This window comes from Dryobates pubescens, chromosome 29 (genome assembly GCF_014839835.1).
Source record: "Dryobates pubescens isolate bDryPub1 chromosome 29, bDryPub1.pri, whole genome shotgun sequence".
NCBI classification, from domain to species: domain Eukaryota; kingdom Metazoa; phylum Chordata; class Aves; order Piciformes; family Picidae; genus Dryobates; species Dryobates pubescens.
The window spans coordinates 2,078,594-2,104,625 of record NC_071640.1 but is presented as its reverse complement, the minus strand read 5'-3'; the positions used below and the strand labels follow the sequence as shown (position 1 = coordinate 2,104,625).

The following is a 26,032-nucleotide window of genomic DNA, read 5'->3' as shown; positions in this document are numbered from 1 at the left end:
AAGCCCACATCTGCTTTGATTCCCTGTTCATTTCCCTGTTCAGTTTGAGAGGGCAGCTTTTTGCTCTCCTTTCTTCAATCTGTTCATCATCCTCTGCCCTTCCCCACCCCCAAAGCTCTGTGCTATCAGTCTGTGTGCCATGGTGGTGTTTGAGGGTGGTCAGGTGCAGGAAGTGAGATGATCTGCCAAGTGGTCTCCTGCCTTCTGTTGTCATTTATGCTTTGGAGGAACATTTTGAGAGGATGTTTGCAGAATCCCAGCATGGTGGAGGTTGGAATCATGGAGTCATAGAGTGGCTGAGATGACTGCAAGGGACCTCAGAGATCATCTGCTCCAACCTCCCTGCATGGTGGGGGTTGGAATCATGGAGTCATAGAGTGGCTGAGATGACTGCAAGGGACCTCAGAGATCATCTGCTCCAACCTTCCTGCATAGTAGGGGTTGGAATCATGGAGTCATAGAATGGCTGAGACTGCAAGGGACCTCAGAGATCATCTGCTCCAACCTCCCTGCAATGGGCAGGGCTACTTCTCAACTGCACTTGGAGAAGGGACCTCTGGAGAGCATCCAGTCCAACCCCACTGCTAAAGCAGGGCACCCACAGCAGCTTGCCCAGGATCACAAAGGCCAGGTGGGTTTTGAATGTCTCCAGAGGAGGAGAATCCACAACCTCTCTGGGCAGCCTGCTCCAGGGCTCAGCACCCTCACACCAAAGCAGTTTCTCCTCCTGCTCAGATGGAATCTCCGACCAGAGAGTGAGGAAGAAGCACCAGAGAGACTTTCTGGAGGGCAGAACAAAGCCAATGAAAGAACTTTCTTTTTCTTTGCTACCTGTATTTTTAGAACCAAACAATTCCATGTGCCCACTGACTTTTCCAGATCCACTGGATCCATCTGTTGGATGCCTTCCCAAGGGCTGGGACAGAAAAGCTCTCTGTGTTGGCCTGAAAGAGGCCCCCTGGACAGGTTCCTCCCCTCAGGGCTAGTGGCTCTATAAATAGAGCTTTGACAAACAACCCTTCTAGTCGTTTTTTTTCCCCCTCTCTTCCCTCAGGCTCCAATCATATGCTGCAAAGTGCTTTTCCCCTGACTCCAGGCTAGAAGCTGTGCCTGGAAAGGTTGCTGTGGCAGGGAGCACTTTGTGTGGCTGCAGAGGATGTGGCAGAGGCAGGACTGAGCGTCCAGACACCAGGTCTAGCTGCAGCACCCCAGTTGTGTGCTCACTGAAGGTAATTAGCAACATAGCCTGCAACAATCAATGTGCTTCTACCAAGCTCCTTTGGAGGCTGCATGCAAAGGCTTTGTGTGTTTGGCACAGGCCCCATGCTTCACATGGAAATTTTTCCTTCCCTGTGGGTAGAGGAGAGGTTAATTTGAGCTTTGAAGGTGAGACAGCTCAGCAAGGGGAAGGTGATTTTTCTGGCTGTTGAAAAGAGAGGCCTTTCCTCTGGGGTACAGAGAAATAACCATTAATAGGCATTATTATTGTCAACTAACATTTCTCTCTCAGAGTTCAGTTTATCCTTCTCCTGTGTGTCTCAAGAGAGGCAGGGATGTACTGGAGAGAGGCTATGAGGGTGATGAAGAGACTTAAGCATCTCTGCTCTGAGGCTGCTGGAGCCCTGGAGCAGGCTGCCCAGAGAGGCTGCAGAGTCTCCTTCTCTGCAGACTTCCCAAACATGTCTGGATGTGCTCCTGTGTGGCCTGCCCCAGGTGATCCTGCTCTGGCAGAGGGGTTGGGCTCTATCTCTAGAGGTCCCTCCCAAGCCCTAACGTTCCCTGCTTCTATACACCTTTGGAGGGAGCTGGCCCTGGCAGCTCCTCTTCTGTGAAGGATGGAGGCTATCACCTGCAGTGCTGACTGCATTAGCTCTGCACACCTCCTGTTGGGATTGGTTTGGGGGAGTTTATTAAACTGTGAGGGGCATGTGCTGGAGGATGAACACCTGGGGTCTGCAGAGATTCAAATCAGAATCAAATCAGAAGGCTTTCCCCAGGCACTTAGGGCTGTGCTTAGATCTTGCTGCAACAAGAGATGGCTTCAGACGGCTTACAGGCACTGCCTCAGTGACTACATGTCCTGGTGCTTACAGCCTGGGTCCTTCCAAAGACTGACTCAGAATGCAGCTGCTTGCAAAGCCTCCTGCTCCTGTGATGAACCATCACATTTCTCTCATGGTCAGATGTTTATAGCTGCTTTCCCTTTCTTTTTGTGTTTGTTTGTTGCAGCTTGAAAGCTACTGGGAATAAGAAGCTGCCCTTCCCTCTCCTACTCCAGAGGACTCCAGGAAAGTGTTGGGATCTCTTCTTTGCCTCTGTGCTGTTGCTGCATTTGTCTGGTAAGCATCTGCTGGCAGGCTGGGTGGTGGTTAAAGCACCCTCTCTGTGTCTGTGCTGTGGTGAAAAGCAGAGCAGCAGCAAGATAGAGGCCATGCATTTTGTGGCAAGCCTCTGTCAGAGCTGTAAGGAGGAGCAGCAATTTGTGTAACAGATAAAGTGGTGCTGGTAGAGGGAGAAGGCTCTGAAGGGAGAGAGGGAGAGGGGAAAAAAAAGCCCAGTTGTGTCTAAATTAGGCTGCTAACACCATAGCTGGCTCACAAACAAACCTTCAAGCTCAGAACTTTGCAGTTCCATTGCAGCTCAGGCCTTAGAAGAGATGGTTATCTGTCTCCTCAAACACTCCAGACTCTCTCCAGCGTGACTAGGGATGGCTCTGGAGCTGTCAAACGCTGCTGCTTTCAAGCACTGAGAATCTTTGTGCCTTGGAGGTCCTTACTGAGTGTGCCTAGAGATTCTCTTGAGCAAACTCAACACTGTTTGAAAGGAATCTGAGATCAGGACTATCTGCTAGCTATTAAATGAGGGTGGGGAGGGACTTGGAACAGAGAAGCTGTGGAGGCTGCAAGCCTGCAAGTGCTGAAAGCCAGGCTGGATGGAGCCTTGAGTGACCTGGGCTAGCAGGAGGTGCCCCCATGGCAGGGGATTTGGAGCTGGATGACCTTTAAGGTCCCTTCCAACTAACTCATTCTGTGAACTCATTAATTATTACTGATTGTGCTGTGTTTCTGATGCTGCAGTTTGCTTTAGTTCACATTGTGGCTGGCTGCATTTCACCAGTGGTGAAGTTATTGGATGCAATAATCTGTATAGACTGTGGTCAAAACTGAAGGGAGGAAAACCCCTCTGCACAGACCCACAGAGAGCATTTGAAGTTCCAGGAAGGGTCAGCTCTGCATTTTGCATATTTATGCACTCTGAGCAGTGCCTTCTGAGTCTCTCTGTGCATGCTTTTCAGAACCATCTACCCCGACCTGTTGCAGACCACTTGATGTGAATCACAGGATCATAGAATGGGTTGGGTTGGAAGAGACCTGAAAGATCAGCCAGCTCCAACCCACTGCCATGGGCAGGGACACTTTTCACCAGCCCAGGTTGCTCAGGGTCTCACCCAACCTGGCCTTGAATACATCCAGGGAGGGAGCATCCACAATCTCCCAGGGATTGGACATGGCACTTGCAGCCATGGCTTGCTTAGTCATGAGGGTGTTGGGTGACAGGTTGGACTTGATGATCTCTGAGGTCTTTTCCAACCTTATTGATTCTATGAACCTGTTGCAGTATCTCACCACCTTCATAACATTAATAATACTTGGGACCTGCTATTGCTTCTGGACTCCTTTTCTCCTCAGCTTCCCATTTACTCCTTAGCAGCAGCAGCTTCCACTACTAATGAGCAGAGCAGCCATGCAGTTGGCCACAGCAGCCTCTCAAAACCTGTGCCAGCTCCTGAGAGCATCTTGGTAAAACCCTAGGGAGCTCTCTTTCAACACAACCCATCCTAAAATGTTCCTTTGCCATCACAGGCTTGCAGTGGGGAAGGGAGAAGTGCACTACCTCCCTCATGACCTTCCCTGCCCTGAAATCTTGCAAGTGTCCCATCCTGAAGCTAAGGAATAGCACAGCTCATTGCTGCAGGAGTTCTGCTTCACTGACAGGACCAGCAGTGACTCATTCTTTAGTTGGGGGGTCTCTGATCAGCCACTCTCTTCAAACAAAATGGTAATAAACCACTTTTTCTGTGCTAGCCTGCTTGCCCTGCAGGCTGACTGTGCTTGTGCAGTCCCCTTTGCTGTGGGGCACAGAGACCATGAGCAAGAGGTTAGTGCTGGCTTTATCATCTGGGTGTAATCACATGTGTGCAGGTGTACACACAGGACCCCACTGTGCTTTCAGATAGGACTCCCAGCTCCTGAGTCAGGGAGGTGAAATGAATGAGCACATAAGGAGTTCTGGAGGTAGGAGTAACCCCTCAGTCTCCTCACCATGCTCATCTCCTCTTCTGGGCTTTCCAGTCTCTTCATGAGTGTGTTTGTGGCATGGCAGCACTTTGGCCATGGACCAGAAGCCCAAGGGTAGCTGCTCCTCTAGAAATCTCACACTTGCAGGGGTCAGCTTCACTGTGATGCACACTCACATGGAGTTAGCAGACTCAGCCCAAAGCTGTCTTGAAGCTGCATAAAAGAGGATTTTACCCAGTGGAGGAGCAGTGCATGGCCTGAGTGATCTCACTGCCGTGTTGGACCACTTGTGACATCCCAGCCCATGGCTCTTCCCATCCTTGATCACCACCTACTGACCCTCTGCAAATAAAAGGAGGGCAGCCAGGAAAGATGGTCTCTTGGCCAGGCATTTCTGATTCTTTCAAGCCATTACAAACCACTGTGTCTGCCAGCTTGCTGGTTTCTCTGACTGCTGTTTCGAGTGTGATGTGCTTCAGGTCGTTCAGCCCCTCCAGGGAGCAGTTATGTAGGAAGTGGAGCACACACTTGACTGGCAGCCCCCACCAAACACATGTTCTTCCCCCCCAACTCTGATTTACCCACAGCCCTGGAGAGCTGCCAGCATCTCTCTGCTCTCTTGTGTGCTGTGTCTCAGAGCTGTTACTCATCTGACAGCCCTTGAGGGTGGATGCAGGCAGTGTCTAACTCTGGAGCAGGCAGAGCAGGGAGCACAGCACCTGGAGTGAGGCCTTGGACAGCTGTCAGCACACCAGCAGGTCCTGAAGCTCACTGTGGTTTTATTTAGGGCAAAATCCTGACAACCCCTTTCTTTTCCCACCCTCCCCTGCAGCTCCATGAAGCTCCAATACACAGAGGAGAAGCTGATCCAGCTTTCCCCCCAGTAAGCACTGTGTTTTTTATTCCCTGACCTTTTTAAACTGCTGTTCCTCTCTTCCAGGCATATTCATGTATTATTCAGTGGATATTTCTCCTCCTTTTTTTACCCCCCCCCACCCCCAAGACTATTTTATCAGCAGCCAAGAGTGCTGGCTCCAAAGAAAGTTTCTTTGTTTGGACTTTGTCATTTTGTCCCTGCTGACTTTGGTTTGAGTGCTCTGTGGTGCTGGGTTTCCTGGTACAGCCTGGGCAGTGCCAAGAGGGTAACCATGTGGGGGGATGTCTGCAGCTGTCTGTGCTGCTGTGGGCTTGGGTTTGATCACTGTGGGCTTGTGAAGACACCACTGAAAACTCCTGAGGAGTGCACACACAGCCTGTCTGCATGGCTGCTGCAATCATAGAATCAACCAGGTTGGAAAAGACCTCAGAGATCATCCGGTCCAACCTAGCACCCAGCACCTCCTGACAACTAAACCATGGCTCCAAGTGCTGCATCCAAGCCTTTTGTGAACACCTCCAGGGATGGGGACTCCACCACCTCCCTGGGCAGCACATCCCAATGGTTAACAACTCTCTCTGGGAAGAACTTTCTCCTCACCTCCAGCCTAAACCTCCCCTGGCACAGCTTGAGACTGTGTCCTCTTGTTCTGGTGCTGGGTGCCTGGTGAAGAGACCAACCCCCATCTGGCTACAACCTCCCTTCAGGGAGTTGGAGACAGCAATAAGGTCTCCCCTGAGCTTCCTCTTCTCCAGGCAAAGCAACCCCAGCTCCCTCAGCCTCTCCTGCCAGGGCTGTGCTCCAGACCCCTCCCCAGCCTCATTGTCCTTCTCTGGACGCCTTCCATCATCTCAATGTGCTTTTTAAATTGAGATGTCCTTCTTTTTGAGATGGGAGAGAGGCAATAGCTGGAGGATGGGGAGAAATCTCTCCTGCAACTGTCATAGAATCACAGAATAGCAGGGGTTGGAAGGGACCTCTGGAGATTAAGCCCAAGCCTCCTGCCAGAGCAGGGTCACCCAGGAGCACATCCAGATGAGGCTTGGAAGTCTCCAGAGAAGGAGACTCCACAACCTCTCTGGGCAGCCTGCCCCAGGGCTCCAGCAGCCTCACAGTGAAGTTTCTGCTCACCTTGAGGTGGAATCTCCTGGGTTCCAGCTTGTACCCATTGCCTTGTCCTGTCAGTGGGCACCACTGGAAAGAGCCTGGCACCTTCATCCTGACACCCACCCCTCAGATCTTTATAGACACTGCCTCTCAGCCTTCTCCTCTCCAGACTAAACAGCCCCAGGGCTCTCAGTCTTTCCTCACAGCAGTGAGTTTAAGTCCTTTCTGTGATCCTTGTAGCTCTCCCTTGGAGCCTCTCCAGCAGGTCCCTGTCCCTCTGGAATTGGGGAGCCCAAAACTGGACACAGCATTCCAGCTGTGGTCTCAGCAGGGCAGAGGTGGAGGTAGAACCTGCCCAGGCCTGCTGGACTGTGTGGCAGCTGCAAGGAGCTGTGGGAAAGCTGTGAATCCATTGCAGGTGCCTTGCATGACCTTCAGCAATGATTTTCAGCCAACCTGCTGGATCCTGCACTGGAACAAATTGCAGCACTCACATGGCCCCACCTCTAGGAGAAGCAATCAAACCAGGGAGTTCAAACGGGCATGCAAGGTTTCAGGCAGCAGCAGCAGCAGCTAAGAAGTGACTTAGGCAAATGCTCCTTGTCAGCTCCTGTTTGTTATCAGCCTGCTTCGGTCCAGCTGCAGTGACCTGGACTCTTATCTCTAGCAGTTCACCTTCAGCAGCCACCATTCTTTCCCCCTGTTACTGCCCACACCCTCTCGGTACACAGCTCTCTCCTCTTGCACCAGGACGTGCTGGGCCTGAATATTCCTCTCTCCTGTGCTGGGCTCCATCAACGTGTGAAATCATCTCGTACACGCTGGACTAAACGAGGAGAGAAGCTCGGAGCTTTGAGTGCCTTCCGAAGGCAGCTCACAAGCAGGCTCTTGAGAGGATGCATACCACGGAAATGAGTCATTGGGAAACCCAGAGCAGCCCTTGCAAATGAAAAGGGAGGGGGGGAAAGGGCTCAGCTTAGAGAAACACAGCAGCAGATTGAATTCTCTCTCTCTTTCTCTTTCTCTTCCTCCAAGGGCTAAAAAAAAGGATAATTCACCCAGAAAGCGAAGAGCTCGGTTAGTGCAGTTTCTGCAGAGGGCACTGGAAGAGCTCTGAAGAGGAAAGGCTGAGAGAATTGGGGCTTTTCAGGCTGGAAAAGAGCAGCCCGAGGGGGGATCTCATCAGTGCTTTAGGGGTGAGTGGCAGGAGGATGGGACCAGGCTTGGTTCAATGCTGCTCAGTGACAGGACAAGGAGGAAAGGGCACAAACTTGAACAGAGAGTTCCATCTGAACACGAGGAGGAAGTTCTGTAATTGAAGGGGGATGCAGCTGTGGAATAGGCTGCCTGGAGAGGTGGTGGAGTCTCCATCTCTGGAGACATTCCAAAGCCACCTGGGTGTGCTCCTGTGTGACCTGCCCTGGGTGAGCCTCTGTGATGAGGGTGGTGAGAGCCTGGCACAGGCTGCCCAGGGAGGTGGTGGCAGCCTCCTGCCTGGAGGTGTTTGCAGCCAGGCTGGAGGTGGCTGTGAGCAACCTGCTGTGGTGTGAGGTGTCCCTGCCCATGGCAGGGGGCTTGGAACTGGCTGAGCCTTGAGCTCCCTTCCAACCCTACCGATTCTGTGATTCTTACCTAGGTGACCCTGCCTTGGCGGGGGGGGGTTGGACTCGATGATTTTCAGGTCCCTTCCAACCCCCACCACTCTGGGACTGCTCCTGTGTCATTCACTCTTTATTGCTGTGCATTACTAGAGGAGGCAGTGAAATTGTTATGCTAATAGCCACTCAGAGGGAAAGTATTAGACCTGGGTTGAAAACGTGCCCCTGCCTCAGCCATCAAACTACTCCCCACAGGCCCCTGGGTTTGGGCGTTTGTGCTGTTATTGCCATGGGAACCCAGCTCCTGAGTGTGACCCTGTGCTGCATGTGACAAATGTCAACAGCTCGTGGTCTGGGGTGAATGGGAGTGGGCCAGGGCAAACTGCACATCACAACTGACATCTGGGTTTAAAATCAAAAAGGGAAGAAAGCAAGCCAGCCTGGGAAGCAAGAAGGAAGCTGGAACAGCATTGCCTGGCTGTTAGCCTGGACTACTTTGTCCAGTTCTGGAGCCTCTGTGCCAGGAAGGATCTGGAGGTGCTGGAAGGTGTCCAGAGAAGGGCCACGAGGAGGAGCAGAGGGCTGCAGCTGCTCTGCTGTGAGCACAGACTGAGGGAGTTGGGGTTGTGCAGGCTGGAGAGGAGAAGGCTCTGAGGAGACCTCATTGTGGCCTTCCAGGATCTGCAGGGGGCTCCAAGAAAGCTGGGGAGGGACTTGTGAGGGTGTCAGGGAGAGATAGTACTGGGGGGGATGGAGCAAAACTAGAAGAGGGGAGATTGAGATTGGATGTTAGGAAGAAGTTGTCCCCCATAAGTGTGGTGAGAGCCTGGCACAGGTTGCCCAGGGAGGTGGTGGAAGCCTCATCCCTGGAGGTGTTTGCAGCCAGGGTGGAGGTGGCTGTGAGCAACCTGCTGCGGTGTGAGGTGTCCCTGGCCATGGCAGGGGGGTTGGAACTGGCTGAGCCTTGAGCTCCCTTCCAACCCTGACAGTTCTGTGATTCTGTAACAGGGCACAACCAGACCCTGCTGCAGGTATCTTCAACATTTCCACTGCCCACACAGCAGATGAAGGATTTTCTGTGGCTCTGTCACACACCCAAGTGCTGGCTCACATACAGCACTGCAAACCATATCTGAATGTGTTAAGAGCTCTACATAAATATTGGAGGGGGGCTGGGGGGAATGAAGTGTGATGCTGCAAGCTGTGTTTTAATAACACAGCCATGGGGGGAGGTTGGAATAGTAATTTTCATCCTGTGACTCGTGTTTTGGTCTGTGTGTAGCAATCTACATCACACTGCTAGCAAAGATGCATGGCTGCTCTTTCTGGGAGCTCAGTGGTCATTAAACTCAGCAGAAAAGAAAGTCAGTCCTCTGAGCTTAAATGAGATTTGACTAAATCCTCAGTTTTGGGGCAATTTGTTCAACAGGGCTCAGTTTCATCCCAGGAACTGAAAGGTCCATGCTCAGTAACCTCAAAGAAGAGGGCAGAGGAAGAAAAGGAATCTGAAGATGATATCATCCCCAATGAGTTAATGCTGCTGCACACACTCTGCTAGCTGCCTTTCAAGTGCTTCTTTCTCATGTGCTGGCCTTGGAACCAAAAGGAACAGCTCATTAGCATTCCCTTTCCCTCCCTGCAGGCGCCAGGACGTGCTGACCGTCACACCGTGGCTGGCCCCCATCGGCTGGGAAGGAGCCTTCCACTCTGAGATCCTGGGCAGTGCCTACAGGCCTCTGAATCTCACCATAGGGGTGACAGCCTTTGCCATGGGGCAGTAAGTGAGGCACTCAGTGGGCACAGCTCTGGGGTTGATGTGCTGCTTCAGTGGAAAGGCCACGCTGGCTTTTCTTGTCCCAGTCTGTAGCAGTCTTCTATGCCCTTGTAGTGTCCATCCTCTGCAGCAGCCCCTGAGGCACCTGGAAGCATGGTCAGTACTTCTCAAGTGCCTTGGGAATCTGAGCTCCTGGCAGGTGGGTGGTTGGTCCAACCTGCCTACAACTGCCTGAAGGGAGGTTGTAGCCAGATGGGGATCGGTCTCTTCTCCCAAGTAACCAGCACCAGAACAAGAGGACACAGTCTCAAGCTGTGCCAGGGGAGGTTTAGGCTGGAGGTGAGGAAGAAATTCTTCCCAGCAAGAGAGATTGGCCACTGGGATGTGCTGCCCAGGGAGGTGGTGGAGTCACCATCCCTGGAGGTGTTTAGGAAGAGCCTGGATGAGGCACTTGGTGCCGTGGTTGAGTTGATTAGATGGTGCTGGGCGGTAGGTTGGACTGGATGATCTCAAAGGTCTCTTCCAACCTGGTTAATTCTATTCCATTCCATTCCATTCCGTTCCATTTGTTCCCTGGCCTCCAGTACACCTGACCTACTGCATGTGTATGGATCCCTGCAGCAATGGCTGATCGATGCTCTTCATCCCTTGTCTTCTCCCCTTCATTAAAGTCCCCTCCATAACCCACTGCACACAGAACCCTGGAATGGTTTGGGTTGGAAGTCACCTTAGAGATCATCTAGTTCCAGCTCCTCAGCCATGGGCAGGGACACCTCCCACCAGCCCAGCTTGCTCAAGTCCTCATCCAACCTGGCCTTGAACACCTGCAGGGAAGGGGCAGCCACAACCTCCCTGGGCAACCTGTTCCAGTGTCTCCCCACCCTCACTGTCAAGAACTTCTTCCTAACCTGCAGTCTAAATCTGCCCTCTTCTTCCAGCTCACAGCCATCCCCCCTCACCCTCTCACACCAAGCCCTTGCAGCCTGCCCTGCTCTCTGCTGTGCCCACAGGTACAGGAGGTTTGTGCCTCGCTTCTTGGAGGCAGCAGAGAGCAGCACTTCATGAAAGGCTCTCAGGTGAACTCCTGCATCTTCACTGACAACCCAGAGACGATTCCCAGTGTCCAGCTGCAGCCTGGCCGGAGGTTTGTCGCCGTCCCCAGGGAGAAACACTCCAGCTGGCAAGAGATCTCCATGCACAGGATGGAGGCCATAGCCCAGCACATAGCAGAGAGGAGCCACCAGGAGGTGGATTACCTCTTCTGCCTGGACATTGACATGGTGTTCTACAATGCCTGGGGGCCTGAGACCCTGGGGGACGCAGTAGCAGCCATACACCCTGGCTACTTCAGTGTCCCTCAAAGCCAGTTCCCTTATGAGAGGAGGAGGAGCTCTTCAGCAGCCTACATCCCTGAGGGAGAAGGAGACTTCTGCTATGGGGGAGCTGTGTTTGGAGGGCTGGTCAAGAAAGTCTATGAGCTCACCAAGAGTTGCCACACAGCCATCCTGGCAGACACAGCCAATGGGATCATGGCAGCCTGGCAGGAAGAAAGTCACCTCAACAGGCACTTCCTCTCCCACAGACCCTCCAAGGTGCTTTCTCCAGAGTATTTATGGGATTACAGGAAGCCAAAGCCCCCTGAAATTCTCCTCATCTGTTTTTCCACACTAGATAAGAGCTACAAAGAGATTCTAGACTGAGCATCTGCTCCCTGCAGGGATGAGCACAGCCACCCCCCCAGAACGTGCCCCAGTATCAACACTGAGGCAGGAACCTGGACACTTTCTCTGGAGCAGCCTTAATGCACTTCAGAAGCAGCAGCCAAAGGCAGAGGTGAGCATGAAAAGGTTTCTAGGTTCCTGGTTCATGAACACAAACATCCCACTCCAGGCTGGAGCACACAAAAAGGCCTCCAGAGGGCCACTTAGCAAATTCAAGGCTGTCCTTACAGCAAGGCTGCAGATGCCTTTGCCTGACTGTGTTCCTGAGGCCCTGTAGAGACTCAGCAAGATCAGAATGGTGTCTGGCAGACCTGTGGAGAGGGAGCAGCCCAAGAGCTTTAGTGAAGACCTCTTCACTTAAACCCCAACTTTGCAGGACAAGAGATTTCCATGCATCATGATTCAAACTCACATCCTTTATCAGGAGCAGGAGGAAGCTTGCACTTGGAGCAAGTTACCCCTGCTAAGTGTGCAGCAGGATTTCTTGGACCTTCTCAGCAGAGGGCTGGTGCCAGCCCTTGCCAGCAAGGACTCTGGTCTGAGAGGACAAACAGCATGAATGCATCCTGCAGATACCTTCCACATTCTCATCTGCAGTTTGCAGACCTGAGCTGAGGCGCAGCTCAGACCCAGCCTGAGCCTCTTTGGGCTGGTTTCAATCACAGATGTGCTCTGAACCTTTTCCCTGGTTCACACATCTTCCCTGGGCCCTGTCATCTTTTCCAGCACAGAAGATCTGGTGCCGAGGAGTTCTCGTTCCCAGCCCTCGCTTTGATCCTTTCCAGCTTTTCTGAGCTCTGGGAAAGAAATTGGCTGGAAGCTGCTGGAGCTGACAGGGCTGATGCACTGCCAGCAAACAGGGTGACTTCATTTCACCACCAAGTGCTGGAGTGAAACCTTGACTTCAGCCTAGGCTGGGGTTAACATTTCTCTGTGCTCCAAACCAGGCAGTTTGCAGCCTTTAAAGCCTCACAGCTTATGCAGGAGGGGAAAGGGGAGGGGGATGTCCAAACCCAGGGGAACAGCCAGGGCTTGCTAATGACGGCTCGGTAATTGCCATCTGAGGTCACAGCACGGAGGTTCTCGTGCCGCATCCCTCGCCACGGCACGTCTGCCATCGACATCTCCTCTGCTACCTCCCGAGGCGGCTAGCAAAGGGCTGTGCGAGCCTGTGTCATGCTCGTTTAGTGCCAGCAGGGAGAGAGACCGGAGGGAGCAGCAGAGAATGGCAGTGCTGGAGCAGGGGTGAAAGGGCTAAGCTGGCTGTTTCTAAGGGAACAGCTGGGGGGAAAAAAGGAGGGGGAAATAAAGGAGGGGGGGGAAAGGAGGGGGAAAAGAAAGAAGGAAAAAAAAAAGAGAGAGAAGGGGGGGGAGAAGAAAAAAAAAGAAGAAAAAAGGGGAAAAAAGAAGGATAAAAAGAAGAAAGAAAGAGAAAGTAAGAAAGAAAGAAGAAAAAAGAAAGAAAAAAGATAAAATAAGAAAAAAAGAAGAAAAAAGGGAAAATAGAAGAAGAAAAAAAGAAAATAAAAAAGGGAAACAAGAAGAAGAAAAAAGAAAGATGAAAAAAGGAAAAAAGAAGAAGAAAGATGAAAAAAGGAAAAAAGAAGAAAGATGAAAAAAGGGAAAAAAAGAAGAAGAAAGGGGAAAAAAACCAAGGAAAGAAAGAAAGAAGGCTCATTTGGCAGAGAGAGAGAGAAAAGGGGGGAGAGGTGCCTGAATATCCTTGCTTCCCTTCAGAGGAGAAAATTGCTGCATGGCAGTGCATCAAGTATGCAAAGCTTTAGGGCCCCACCACTGATTGCAGATGATTTCAGGAGCTGTTTGTGAGCTGTGTGAGCAGGCTGGAAATGGCACTCACTGGTGGCACTGCAGGCACTGCAGCTGCCAGCCTTCACAGGACCTACAGCACAGATCAGGCACAAAACCTCCAAGCCCAAACCCCCTCCTGGCAGCTGGGACTGTTGATTTGTGCTTTATCCAGCAGAGGAGCTGGGTACATCTTCCCCAGCCTGTCCTCACTGCTGTGGTGCTGGAGGAAGGCATCCTTCTAGTTAGATGGTGCTTGGACTTGAGGATCTTAAAGGTCTTTTCCAACCAAAAATTATGATTCTGTGATTCTGCCCTTTGACTCTGCTCTGCTGAAACCCCACCTTCAATCCTGCCTCCAGTTCTGGTGGCCCCAGCAGAGGGACACAGAGCTGTTGGAGAGAGTCCAGAGGGAGGCCACAAAGATGATCCAAGGGCTGCAGCATCTCTGCTATGAGCACAGGCTGAGGGAGCTGGGGGTGTTCAGCCTGGAGAAGAAAAGGCTCTGGGGGGGACCTCAGAGCTGCCTTCCAACAGCTGAAGGGATCCTGCAGGAAGGCTGCAGAGGGACCCTTCCTGAGGGTGTCTAGAGCCAGGCCCAGGGGGAATGGTTTGAAGTTGAGGCAGAGCAGGGTTAGACTGGAGCTGGGGAAGAAGTTCTTCAGTAGGAAGGTGGTGAGACTCTGGCCCAGGCTGCCCAGGGAGGCTGTGCATTTATTTGTAAACAGTCTGCATGCCAGGAGTGAAACCAGGGCCTCATTCTGCCAGTTGCTGTATCTGTGTGTGTGGTTCCTTCCACAAGCCAGAAGGAGCTGCCTGGTCTGAGCTGCACAGAGAATTTCCTCTCCTGCTGTCAGTACCAGGCTGGGCTGTGCAGATCTCTCAGAGAAGCATTCAGACCCAATAAACATATCAAGTGATGTAGCAGCCACAGATCCATACATCAGCTGTGCCAGTGGCTAATTGCCCTTATGCCTTAATTATGCTCTAAATTGGTCTGTGGTCGCAGCCTGGATCTGCAGCCGTTGGGCTTCACTCTGCCATACTAAGTGACTTGAATTCCTGGCCAGATATTCATAGCCTGCACTAAATGCACCACGAAGGAGCTTCTCCAGCACAAAGGGTGCATGGCAGAGGGTGGTCTGTGCTTCTGGGGTACCTGTTCTGGGAGGTTTGGTTGCCAGCTCTCCTTTCTAAGTCACCTTTGGGTCAAATCCTGGCCGCTGTGACTGTCAGCCTGATCGGTGCAGTGCCAAACATGTTTCTCTTGCTGGCAGTGCCGTGGCTTCTCCCCAGGGGAAGGTCTCATGTCACATGTTAATGTGACACAGTTCTGCTCGACAGGGCTCTGCTTTGAAGCAGCACTTCCAGGCTCCCCGTGCCTGCAGGGAGCAGAAGGATGTGACTGCAGAAACACACTCCCCAGAGCAGTGTGGGAGATGCTCCCTGAATCAGCTCCTGCCCTCCTCTAATTAATGAAAGGTTGGACTTCTGTTGTCATCTCCTGCTGATTAATCCCCAGCAGCAAGCTCTCCTGCTGCCATTTGGGCTGTGCATCCTGAGGCCAGTGTGGCAGCCTCCCAAGGACCTACTTCCCCATCTGAATCCCCCACCAGCTCCCATTGCTCCGTGGGGAAACTGAGGCACGTGGCAGTGAGGCAGCAGCCCGGTGCTTTTCCATGGGAGATCTTCCTCTGCTCACCGCAGGGGACAACCTGCCTCCCGTCTCCTGGTGCACAGGGAACACGGACTTGGAAACACACACGCAGCAGAGCATGAGAAGTGAATCACCCGATGTAAACAAATCATCAGCTGCTTCACACTGCCTGAGGACCTTTCAAGGTATTCTTGCCCCAAGCCCTAGCTCAGGAGCTTGTTGCCTTCCCAAGGGCCCCAAGCTCCATCCATCCCTTTCTGCTCAGCTGGAACAGGCTCATCATTCATTGTCCATCTCGTTTAAGTACCCATCAGGCTTTTTCTCTCTTGGTCCCAGCTGGTGCCTTGCATGGTGCGAGAGAAGACTCCTCCGGGGGGCAGGAAACGGCAACTTGCAGCGCTGAACACGATCCTAGGTGGGGGCCAAGCAATGATCCTCTCGTTCTCCCCAGGGACAGGACACGAATCCTTTCCACTAATCCCCTTTTTCACTCCTATTTGGCTTTCCCTCAACCCTCCCACAGGTCGTGTTCCTGCCATCGCTGCCCAGAATTGTCACTTGGAGCCACTTTGATCTGCGACGATAGCTCGGGAAGGACTGTTCTAGTCAAACCCCCTCTGCGTGAGAGCTGTGCCTGGGGGGCATGGAAACGAGACGGGCTCTGAGCAGACCGAGGATAAGAACAGCAGTTACACATTCCCCGCACAAAACCAGCCCGGGGAAGAGCCAGCCCTGTGCCTCTGGCTGCTTTAATGCAGCAGGGAGGTGGAAAGGAGCTCGAAGGCTGCAAGCTCCCTGCCAGAACGGCTGGGTTTAATCCTCTACCCTTTGTCATGGAATCATTAAGGCTGAGAAAGAGCTCCAAGATCATCTCACCTTGTTCAGCCTCTGTTTTTCTCTAGCAAGTGGCTGCCTCTTGTTCTGTGTCCTCACAGGGACAGACTTGGTCATTCATGAGTGAGTAGGAGACACACAGAGTGAGCTCCTTTCTCTGTGAGGATTTGCTCTGCTCTCAAAGGGCAGCTCTGAGCACCAGAGTTGCTGTTGTCTCATTTGAGTTCCCCCTGCTCTGTTTACCTTCACTTTCCTTCTCCATCTCCTTCCTTCTCCATCTCCTTCCTTCTCCATCTCCTTCCTTCTCCATCTCCTTCCTTCTCCATCTCCTTCCTTCTCCATCTCCTTCCTTCTCCATCTCCTTCCTTCTCCATCTCCTTCCTTCTCCATCTCCTTCCTTCTCCATCTCCTGCCTTCACCACCTCCTGCCTTCACCACCTCCTGCCTTCACCACCTCCTGCCTTCACCACCTCCTGCCTTCACCTTCACCACCTCCTTCCTTCACCTCCCTGCCCCAGCAAGTCCCTGTGGGTTTCCCAGGGGTGAAACACACAGAGGGCAGCAGCTGCTCTCCAGGTGAGTGACAGTGATGGGGACAAGAGGAGAAGGGATCCACAGCAGTGGGCTGTGATCTACTCGTGTTAAATCCTCGACCCTGCAGTTCTGATGCACACAACCCAACAATTTAGGGAACAAACCCCATGGCAGAAGTGACTTTTAAATGCCTGCCTACCCACCCGGCTCCCTCCTGGAGCTGAGTGATGCTGCACTGACTTGGCTCTCCCTGGGCTATATTTAGATCCAACACAGATCCACCAAATGTCACTGCTTTGTGCAGAGCTGAAGCCCTGCGAGGAGAAAGGCAGCTTGAACCAGGGGCTCTGCTGCTCCTCTGCCCACCTTAGCCTCCCTGCCCCTCTGCTGAACCTTCAGCTGATTGAAATCACCAGATGAGTACAAATTACTTTTTTTAAGTGCTTCATTTTGGGGCTGCTTGGCTGTTTTTCTCTTTTTTTTTGTAGTGAGTTTTGCCAGCAGCAGATTACACAGTCCCAGACCTCCTGAAGTCTGTATTTTTCCCTCTGCTCAGCACTGACACTGTTACTATAATTAGAGGGATGTTGCTCTGTAGCAGCATCTAGTGCCAGAGCCAGAGGCCTGGCAGCACCTTTCCCTTCCCTGGCTGCCCTGCCAGCTGGTTCTGCTGGCCTGGAGCCACCAAGGAGCAGGGTGGTTGGATGTGGTGAGCTGATCCTGGTCACCAATTCCCACTGTGAGCCTGCCAAAGCTTGGGGTTTTTTTCCCCCTCTGTTTCCTAAATTTACTTCTTCCGTGGGTTTTGTTTCCTAACTTGTTTGGTTGTGTCACTGTCACTCACCTGGAGAGCAGCTGCTGCTCTCTGTGTGTTTCATCCTTGGGGATCCCACGGGGATTTGTTGGGAAGGGAGAAGGGGAAGGGGAAAGGGGAAAGGGAAGGAAGAGGGAAAGGGGGAAGGGGAAGGCAGAGGGAAAGGGGAAAGGGGGAAGGGAGAGGGAAAAGGAAGGGAAAACAGAGCAGGAGGGAATTCAAGTGAGAAAATAGCAACTGTGCTGCTTGACATGGGTGTCTCCTGAGGTCTCTGGGGCGCAGTGGCTGTCTCTGCAGCCCTGATGTGGGAGCATCACAGCAGCCAGGTGCCCTCGGCCATGGAGAGGCTGGACAGAGCCTCCTCTCAGCTCCTGCCTCTCCTGCCATCACTCTGCAATGGCAGATGTCATCAGCCTCATAAATATAAACTGTGGGTACTGGAGCCTCACTGTTTCCAGGGCAACCCTGCTGGCTCAGCGCCGCTGGCTCACCAGCTCCACACTCCAGCACACCAACGGCACCCACACCTCCAGCAGCTTTTCCCTGGGGTCCTTCTGTGGCCCTGTTTTGGGTGTTGAGCTGAGCAGGGAGGAGGCAGCCAGCGGAGGGGTGGATGGCTGTGGGCTGGCTGCAGGGTGCCAGGCTCGCCTCATTTGAGGTGTCTGTCTGGGGAGAGCCTGGCAGCAGCGCAGGCAGGGGGATCTCACCCAGCAACTGACCCGTGGCTCTGCCCTGAAGCTCTGCTCCTATTTATAGCTTGTGCAGCAGCACCGAGCCAAAACCCTCCGCAGCTCCACGTGGTCCCTGCCCAGGCCTCCAAGCTGCTTTTCCGTGGCTCCTGCTTCCCCTATGGGGCACCCACAGCACCCACTTCCTCCAACCCAAACAGAGCTAGAGGTGCCCAAGGCACCAGCTGCACCTGGAGAGGCACTTGGGGGGCACCCAGGGGTGTGGTGACTCGTGTGTACCCGTGGGTGTGGGTGCTCATCTATGAACCTAGGGGCTCAGGTGCCCTTGTGTGCACACGGTGGTGGTTGTCTGTGCACCCCGAGGTGCCCGTGTGTACAGCCAGAGCTGCTCCTCTGTGTACCCCGGGATGCGGGTGCCCGTGCGCGCACCCAGCGATGTAGCTGCCCGTGTCTGCATGTGGGTGCTGGTCTGCAAATCCCGAGGCGCCCGCCTGCGGGTCCCCGTGCAGGCTCCCCTCACTCCCGCAGCCGTGCCCCCACCTGCTGGCGCTGTCCCGGGGCTGGGGGGCGGCGCCCAGCCGAGCCCCCGCCCTCCCGGTAGCGTCGTTCACCGCCCCCGCCCCGCTCGGTGCCGCCCCGCGCTCGGCTCTCCCGGCCGCGCTCCGCGCTGGCGGCTCCCCGGGGCCCGATGGCCGGCGCGGTGCGGCCCCGGCCGCCGGGCAGCGCGGAGCGGTGTTGAGCGCGGCCTCCGCGGACCCCGCAGCTGGGGGCCAGCGGCTCTCCGTGCGCGGCCGGCGGCGGCTATGAGCGGGGCACGATGATGATCGACACTCAGGTGAGTTCCGCGCTTCCCCCGGTCGGCTCCGGGCCGCCCCCCAAGCACTTTCTCGGAGCTCTCCAAAGCTTCCCCGGCTCCGGTGCGCAGCTGCCGCTCGGTCCCCTCCGGCAACCCGCGGCAGGGTGGGGGGACCGGGACGGGCTCAGGGCAGCCCACGCGTGTGTCCGCCACGGGTGACTAATGCGTGTGCGGTGCCAGGGAAGGGGGGGTTCTCAGCCGGGGGTGTCCCGGGGGTCTGTGGCTGCAGGTGTCCGTCCCTTGCCGCCTGCGGGTGGCGGAGGGCGCCGTGGGTGTCAGCGACCCTGACCCTGCGCTGCTGCGGGAGCTTGGGCAGAGCAGAAACCGGCAGCTTTACCGCGGAGGGGGGCGGTTTGGTTTGCTTTCTGGCCGTGTTATGGGTAAGTGCGGCCAGTGGAAGTGAGGATGAAGGGTTGCGAAGGAAAACAGGACAGTTTGGGATGGGGTCTGGCTGCTGGTGCGATGCTGCAGCCGTTCCTGAGCTGCTGGCAGGCTGTGAGCTGCTGCGTGTGGTGCCAGCCAGGGCTGCAGTGCTCAGGCCAAGTGGCACCTGGAGGTTCCTTATCTCTGCATGGGGCGTTCATGAGGCGAAACGAAGCGAAATTGAAACGAGGCGAGCAAAGCCTCCACGTTCACAAACCCACTGGTGCTTTGGGGGTAAGGGAGGATGAAGCAGAGGCTTGAAATTTTGGGGGGGGGGGTGTCTCATCAGGAAGTGGCCCTCTTTAGTCCTGCTTCTCCTCGGACTTTGCCCTTTCTGTTTCCCTTTTTGTGTTCCCCTCCTGATATCAACCCTGGGAAAGGAAGAGAAGGGAATGGAAGAGGGAAGGTCTGTGCTGCTGCCCTTGTTGGGGGGGTGGGAAGGTAAGTGGGCAGCGATGGCTCCTGGGAGCCCCAGAATGAATAAAGGGAAAGGCTGATGCTGTGATGGAAAAGTGAGCTGGGATCCATTTTTGGACTGGAAAATGTGCATACCAGAGCCACCCCCTGCACCCAGTAGGTCCTTTTGGTCTGGGCCTCCTTTGCTTTGTTCCAGCCCCATAAACAGAACACTAAATTAGCTTTGTTGGGGGTAAGTGTGTGAGGCAGCAGCTAGTGCCAGCATGCCCCAGTGCTGGATCGTGGCACATCCCTTGGAAAAGGGAACTGGCAACCAAAATATTGGATCCTGACCCTGGCAAGGGGTCAAGAACAAGAATACTCTGTCGCCATGGGGGTGGACTGGAGAGAACTGGGGATGGACTGGAGACAATAATGTTGCTGGGAGACCCAGATAGGTGCAGAACTGTCTAGAAACGATGTCCAGAGCTGAGCCTCCCCTGCTGAGGCATGCAGGTTGCATTCCTGTGGAGAGCTTTGCATTAAGGTCCTGGCTTTAACCTTCCCATCACTTGTTACCCTTCCCTCCACGTTGTGCTTGGGGAAGCTGAGGCACGGGGAGGGCTTTGCCCCAGGCGCAGGGTTCTGCGTGGTGGATGCTATGGTGGAGAGCACAGCTTAGAAGCCTCCATTCCTCCTGCCTGAAGAGGAGGAGGACTTTGCTGTTTCAGGGGTGCAGTTCCTCCCAATCAAGTCCCTTGTGGCTCCCAGTTCAGAGGAATTTCCAGCTGTGGCCGCACCCTGCCAGCTCTTGGGGCTGTACAGCAACATTTTTCATGCCTCGTAAATGTTTCTCTCCTTGGTTGCTAAGGGAAAGACCCACACAAACAACTGGGAAAACAAGAGTGCTGCAAAGTAAATATGCTGAGCAAACAACAGGGAGATCCTCCTCCTTCATCTCTGACCTGCTTGCAGGTGTGCCGTGCAGGGCGTCCTGACATGTGAAAGCAAAGCTTCCTCTGCAGGGAACTGAGACCTTGCAGGTGAGCTGGGGGCAGCAGGTGCCTTCCATCCGGGAGCTCCCAGCACTTCACACTCCATCCCTTCTCTCCCTTACTGCCCGTTTGGGCTGGGGAAAGGAGCAGATGGTGGACAAGCAGTCTTGGGGCTGGCTGAGGGCAGCAGGCAGAGTGCCTGAGCGCAGGCTGGAGCAGGGTTGGTTCTGTGTCATCGGCCGTGAGAGCTGTGTCTGAGCGACTCCAACGGCCAGGAGCTAACTCCTGGTGGGCGCTGCTGCGGGTAGGAGGGCGAGCTGGCAACAAGTGATGGCAAGTGAGAGCCCAGCTGGCAGCAGGGCCGGGGAGGAAGGGGGTGGAGAGATGCAGAGTCCCTCCTCAGCGTGGTTCAGCTGCTCCATCTGGAGCTCCCACTCCTGCCTGCCTGTGCCTGCAGACAGGGCTGGTGAGACGTGAGCAGAGGATGCAGCGACTGCTGCAGGCTCCAGAATAAATCTCTGGGATGCTGTAGTGATTGATTTGACATCCTGTAGCTCAGTGCAGTTCATCTTCAGGGTCAGTCTGCTTGGAGAGGACTCTGTGTGTGTGTGTGTGAAGAGAGGAGAGGTTTTTCAGGGCATCTTTGGGGTTGTGCTTTTCTGTTCCTTGCAGTGCTTTGGCTGTGCCATTCCCTACGTGGAGCCCAGCTGCTGGCACTTGAGGAGCAGAGGTCCTCCTCACTTTGTGTGGTGATCTTTCAAGCAGTCTGTGCTATCCATCAATCGATGCTGGCTGTGCTTCTGATACCTTTCCCATTGCTATAGCAACACATGGCTCAGGGAGGCTGCCAGCACGCTTCCCAAGCAGAGAAACTGCTTCACCTGCCACCAAACCACAGTCACCTGTGGAGCAGGGGTGGCTGAATTGGCAACTGCCCACAGCTGCTGGGCTGGGGAGGGGGCAAACAAACTGCTCTGAGCTCTCTGGGGCTGACCCTGTGCTCCCAGGTGTTGCCACTACCCGGAGTGATAGGGTGACAGAGGACATGCATGGTCTCTACTGCCAGGGTCTGGGAGTTCTCTCCACAGGAGACACTCGAGATGCTTGGACAAGATCATCTTTGAGGGTCCCTCCCAACCCTGTGAGTCTGGGAGTGTTGGGGGCTGTTTGTCTCTGCTCCCTCCCCTTGCTTGCAGATGTTCTTCACCTGCAGGGTGCTGATGGGGGAGGGGGGTTGTTTCCTGCTTTTGCTTATTTGGTGTCTTCCTCCATCTCCTTCCCACACTGCGGTCGCTAAATGGCTCTGGGGCACTCTTTTGTCCCGCTCCACCTCCCCATCTTGCTGTCCTTTGCTTGTCTGTGCAAACCAGAGGCTGTCCCCAGTCACTCAGCTGTGAGCAGCCACCAGGACTTCTGCAGGGCTGCCTTCCCTCTGCAGAGATGCTGCTGCTGCCTCCGTGCCTGGCTTGGTGCTGGCGGGGGATGCATTTTGCACGCTGCTGCGAGCCGTGGAAGCCCTGCACGGGCAGGCCAGGGGCTGTCCAGCCGCTCGGGGCCAAGTGGGGCTGTGCAGCAGGTGGCACTGTTGTTTTCCCTATGAGCTGCTGGTGTCTGCTGTCGTCAGGGCTGAGAAGGGTCAGTGGTGAGGAAGCTGAGGCACGGCAGGCATCGCAGAGTCAACCAGGTTGGAAGAGACCTCCAAGGTCATTGGCGCAGCCCAAGCTGGGCTCTGCTGCGGGTAGCAGAACGGCTCAGCAGAGCTTGATGCTTGCATCCTGCTCTCCCAGGAGGAGCTGTTTGGAGGAGCTTGGTGATGAGTAGCGAGAGCCAGCTCTGCCCTTGGAGACCTGAGGTGCAATCCCAAAGCCACTCTGGGCCTGCTGTGAGACCCTTCAGCAAGGGCCACGTCCATCACTGCATCCCTCCTATGAAATGAAAGCCCTGATCCACAGCTGCCTTTTGTGCTTTTCCCACTGCCAACCCATCCCCAGCTTTCCCTAGCTGTGACCTTGCCATCAGTGGTGGCTGGGGAGGTGCTTTTGCTGCTTCCAGGCTGCCACATCCACGATGTTGGTGTTGGTGTAGTGATATTTAAAAGCATCCACAGCTGGATGTGCTCAGCTGCTTTTCCAGTGGCTGGAGCAGTGCTGGGCAGCCAGGAGGGGCTGTGGCAGCTGCTGGCAGGCAGCTTTTTGGGTGCTGAGCTGGCCTCCAGATAAATAGCTGCCCAGTTTGCCCCCAGATAGACAGATACCCCACTTTGCTCTGCCTGGAGTCAGCCCTCAGCCACTGCAGGATCCTCTGGCAGTGCTGGAGCCTCCAGGTGTGAGGAGGTTTCCCTGCTGGGATTGCCCAGGTCCATCCAGCCTGCATGACCCATGGTGAGAGTTCAGCCAGCTGTGTTCCTTGGGGGTTTGCACTGTGAACCACTTGATTTCTTGGGGACCTTTTGTCTCCCAGGGCCCCTGGGAGCAGGCTCTCTGCAGGGTGCCCCTGTGGATATTTGTTTTCCCTCCCTTCCATTGTAAGTTTTGGCCTTGGGTCAAAGACAACGTTTGAGCTGACGTCAAAGGCAGCTTGGTGGTGGCGTGCTGGGGGGTGTCAGGCTTCCAGGCCAGAGTTCCTGCTCCCTTGAGGGCCCAGCAGTGCAGTGGGAATTCATCCCCTGCCAAGATTCACAGCCCCCCGGCGCTGCTGGGTCTGCTGTGCTGTGCTCCCAGCCTGACCCCTGGGCTCCTGCCTTGCCCTGCTTGGGGCTGCTGAATGTGGAATGCTCCCTGGAGCAGCAACACAACCACAGAATGGGTTGGGTTGGAAGGGACCTTAAAGAGCATCTAGCTCCAACCTCCTGTCATGGGCAGGGACAACTCTCACCAGCCCAGGTTGCTCAAGGCTTTGTCCAACCTGGCCTTGAACACCTCCAGGGAGGGGGCAGGCATGAGCTCCCTGGGCAACCTGTTCCAGTGTCTGCCCCTCCTCACTGCAAAGAATTTCTTCCTAATCTCCAGTCTAGCCTTCCCTCTCAGAGCCATTCCTCCCCTTGTAGCCCTCTTCAGATACTGCAGGGCTGCTCTAAAGTCCTTCACCACCCTGCCTGGAGACACTTCAAAGATGGGGAGAAGGAAGGAAGGAGGCAAGGCACGGGGTTTGGGAGGGGAGGAGGGGTGCAGTGATGCATCACCTGCCTGCTGCAGCTCAGAGGGGTGGAGGAACCTTCCCTTGGTCTGTTCTGCTCCTGTGGAGGGTCTGGAAAAAATCAGAGAGGCTTTGGATGTGGTGTCAGAGCTCTGGGATGTCAAGAGGTCCCAGATAAGGCTCCACACCTTCCTGCAGGCTCTTGAGAGGAAAGAGAGGAGCAGGGAGAGGTGAGTGAGGTGTTTGAGGCAGGCTGCCCAGTGCTGTTAGGAGGGGTCACTCCTGGTGCAGCTGTGGTGCAGGTTGTCAGCACAGCCTCAGGAGCGATGCTCTGCCCAGAACTCATGGTGTGACCACCTGAGCCTCCCTGCAGCCTCCCCCAGAGGCATGTGCTGGCTGAGATGGCCCTGGGGGCTGTGTCTTGGCTTGCACCCTCAGGACATCCTCTGCTCTTCTTTATCTTCCCTCCTCCATGCACTTCCCACTCTGTTTCCCACTGCCCTGCTCTGAGCACCCTGCCTGACCCGGAGGCAGGAAGCAAACCCTGCAGGGGCCAAAGGAACTCTCCTGGCTCCGTGCTGCCCGTGGCACAGGATGGGGGAGGTCAGGGTCACCTCACAGGGCAGCCTGCAGGCCCCTTTGAAATCTTTGGCAGCCACCCACCCTGCCCTGCTCTCCCTGGCTCCCACCTCGCAGCACTGTCTCCTGCCCACGCTGCTCGGTGCCCTGTCCCCTGCAGTCCTGGCTCTCCGCTTCCCGAGGAGGAGGTGGCAGCGGTGTGAGAAACAGCCAGGAGTGGCCAAGGTGGCACAGCAAGGTCCAGGGCAGGAGGAAACAGCCTGGTCAGGATGTCTCCTGCTGTGTGCTCTGCTCTGAGTTTCAGGGAAGAGGAACACAGCCAGCCCTGGGCTGCTTTCTAGCTCCTCTCCAAGGGGCAGCTCCTGGTGGGAGGGGATGGAGAAGGCTTCCCATGGCAGTGAAGGTGTGCAGGAGCTTTGGCTGTGCAGGGCCAGGCAACCACTGCAGCCTGAGCTGTGGGGTGCCTGTGGGGCAGGGCTGGGGGCTGCACACCAGGAGGCTGGAGGAGCAGGGGGATGTCCTTTCTGTGGGTGGCTTCTTTTTTCCCCTGGGAGAAGTCCCACATTAGCTGCCTCCTTCTCCTCCCCATAGAAATGCTCACTGCTCCTGGCTGTTTGAGGGCCCTGTTTTGCTTGGCAGAGGTTGAAAGCCTCAGCAGGCTTCCAACCCTCCTGTTCAGCATTTCCATGGTGACAGGCAGGCGCTTCTGGTGGCTCTGCTGTCCTTGGTGGCACCAGAACAACAAGGCTGGGGCAAGTGGGGCTTGCAAGTCAGACCTTCTGACCCCACAGCCTTAGCCCAGTGCCAGGGAATCCCCCAGTACCTTCCCTCCCCAGTGCTCATGGTGGGCAGTTTATTTTCCCCTCCATGGGATGAGCAGCAAAAGGAGGAAGGGTTTGGGGAGCTGTGTCCAGCCTGCTGCATGGCACTGGCTGGGGGGGAGCCTGCAGTGTGTCCCCTGACAAAGAGCCCATCCTGTGCCTCTGCACTCATAACCCCCCCTGGAAAACATCAGGGCTGGCAATTTGCAGTGCTGTGTGAAGAGCTAATTAAAGGGAAGGGAAGGGGAGATGACTGATCAATGCTTCCACAGGCTGGGGAGGGCATTTCTGCTGGTGGAAAGATATTTACCTCCCCACTGCTGCAGACCCTCCTCAGGTTACCCAGGTAATAAAATCATGGAATGGGTTGGGTTGGGAGGGACCTTCAAGATCATCCAGCTCCAACCCCCAGCCATAGGCAGGGACACCTCCCAGCAGCCCAGGCTGCTCAGAGCCTCACCCAGCCTGGCCTTGAATACCTCCAGGGAGGAGGCATCCACAACCTCTCTGGACAACCTGTCCCAGTGTTCCACCATCCTCAGAGTAAAGAACTTCTTCCTGCTGTCCAGTCTAAATCAGCTTCAAACCATTGTCCCTTGGCCCATCACCACAGACCCTTACAAAGAGTCCCTCCCCAGCTGTCCTGTAGCCCCCTTCAGGTACTGGAAGTCTTTCCTTCAGTGGTGCCAAGTGACAGGACGAGGGCCAACAGGCACAGGCTTGAGCAGAGGGAGCTCTTGGGGAGGATCTTCTTTCCTTTGAGGGTGGTGGAACACTGGAGCAGGCTGCCCAGAGAGGTGGTGGAGCCTCCATCTCTGGAGTCATTCAGAACCTACCTGGGTGCTGACCCTGCTTTAGCTGGCTGGTTTGACTTGATCTCCAGAGGTCCCTTCCAGTGCCTGCCATTCTGTGAAGCCACCCAGCACCTCCTGGAGGTGGGCACTGCCCTGGGTGGCTCTGGCTGCTCATGCAAGTCCCCTTTGCAGTGCTCCCAGTGCTGCCTGCAAGGGTGTTGAGCTAATAGGATTATGAAGCTTTCCTGTCGTTAGGCAACAGCAATCAATGGTGGCCCCCAGGGCTCAGCTTCATCCCATTGGCATCCATCTGGCTGTGTGGCC

General features: G+C 54.9%; 2 protein-coding genes across 2 annotated transcripts in view; both read left to right on the top strand.

Moving 5' to 3' along the window:
- Positions 1-139: 139 nt before the first annotated feature.
- Positions 140-11,354, top strand: GBGT1 (globoside alpha-1,3-N-acetylgalactosaminyltransferase 1 (FORS blood group)). The gene is given in 8 exon segments (XM_054174172.1): positions 140-158; positions 2,279-2,339; positions 3,864-3,926; positions 5,131-5,181; positions 5,302-5,349; positions 9,523-9,657; positions 10,665-10,701; positions 10,704-11,354. Coding segments are annotated over 8 exon segments (1,065 nt in total).
- Positions 11,355-18,348: 6,994 nt separating this feature from the next.
- Positions 18,349-26,032, top strand: part of RALGDS (ral guanine nucleotide dissociation stimulator) — a 62,119-nt gene continuing 54,435 nt past the window's right edge. Inside the window, exon 1 of the mRNA XM_054174247.1 lies at positions 18,349-18,544. Within this exon, the coding sequence (XP_054030222.1) occupies positions 18,527-18,544 (18 nt within the window). The 5' untranslated portion in view covers positions 18,349-18,526. The remainder of the gene's footprint in view (positions 18,545-26,032) is intronic.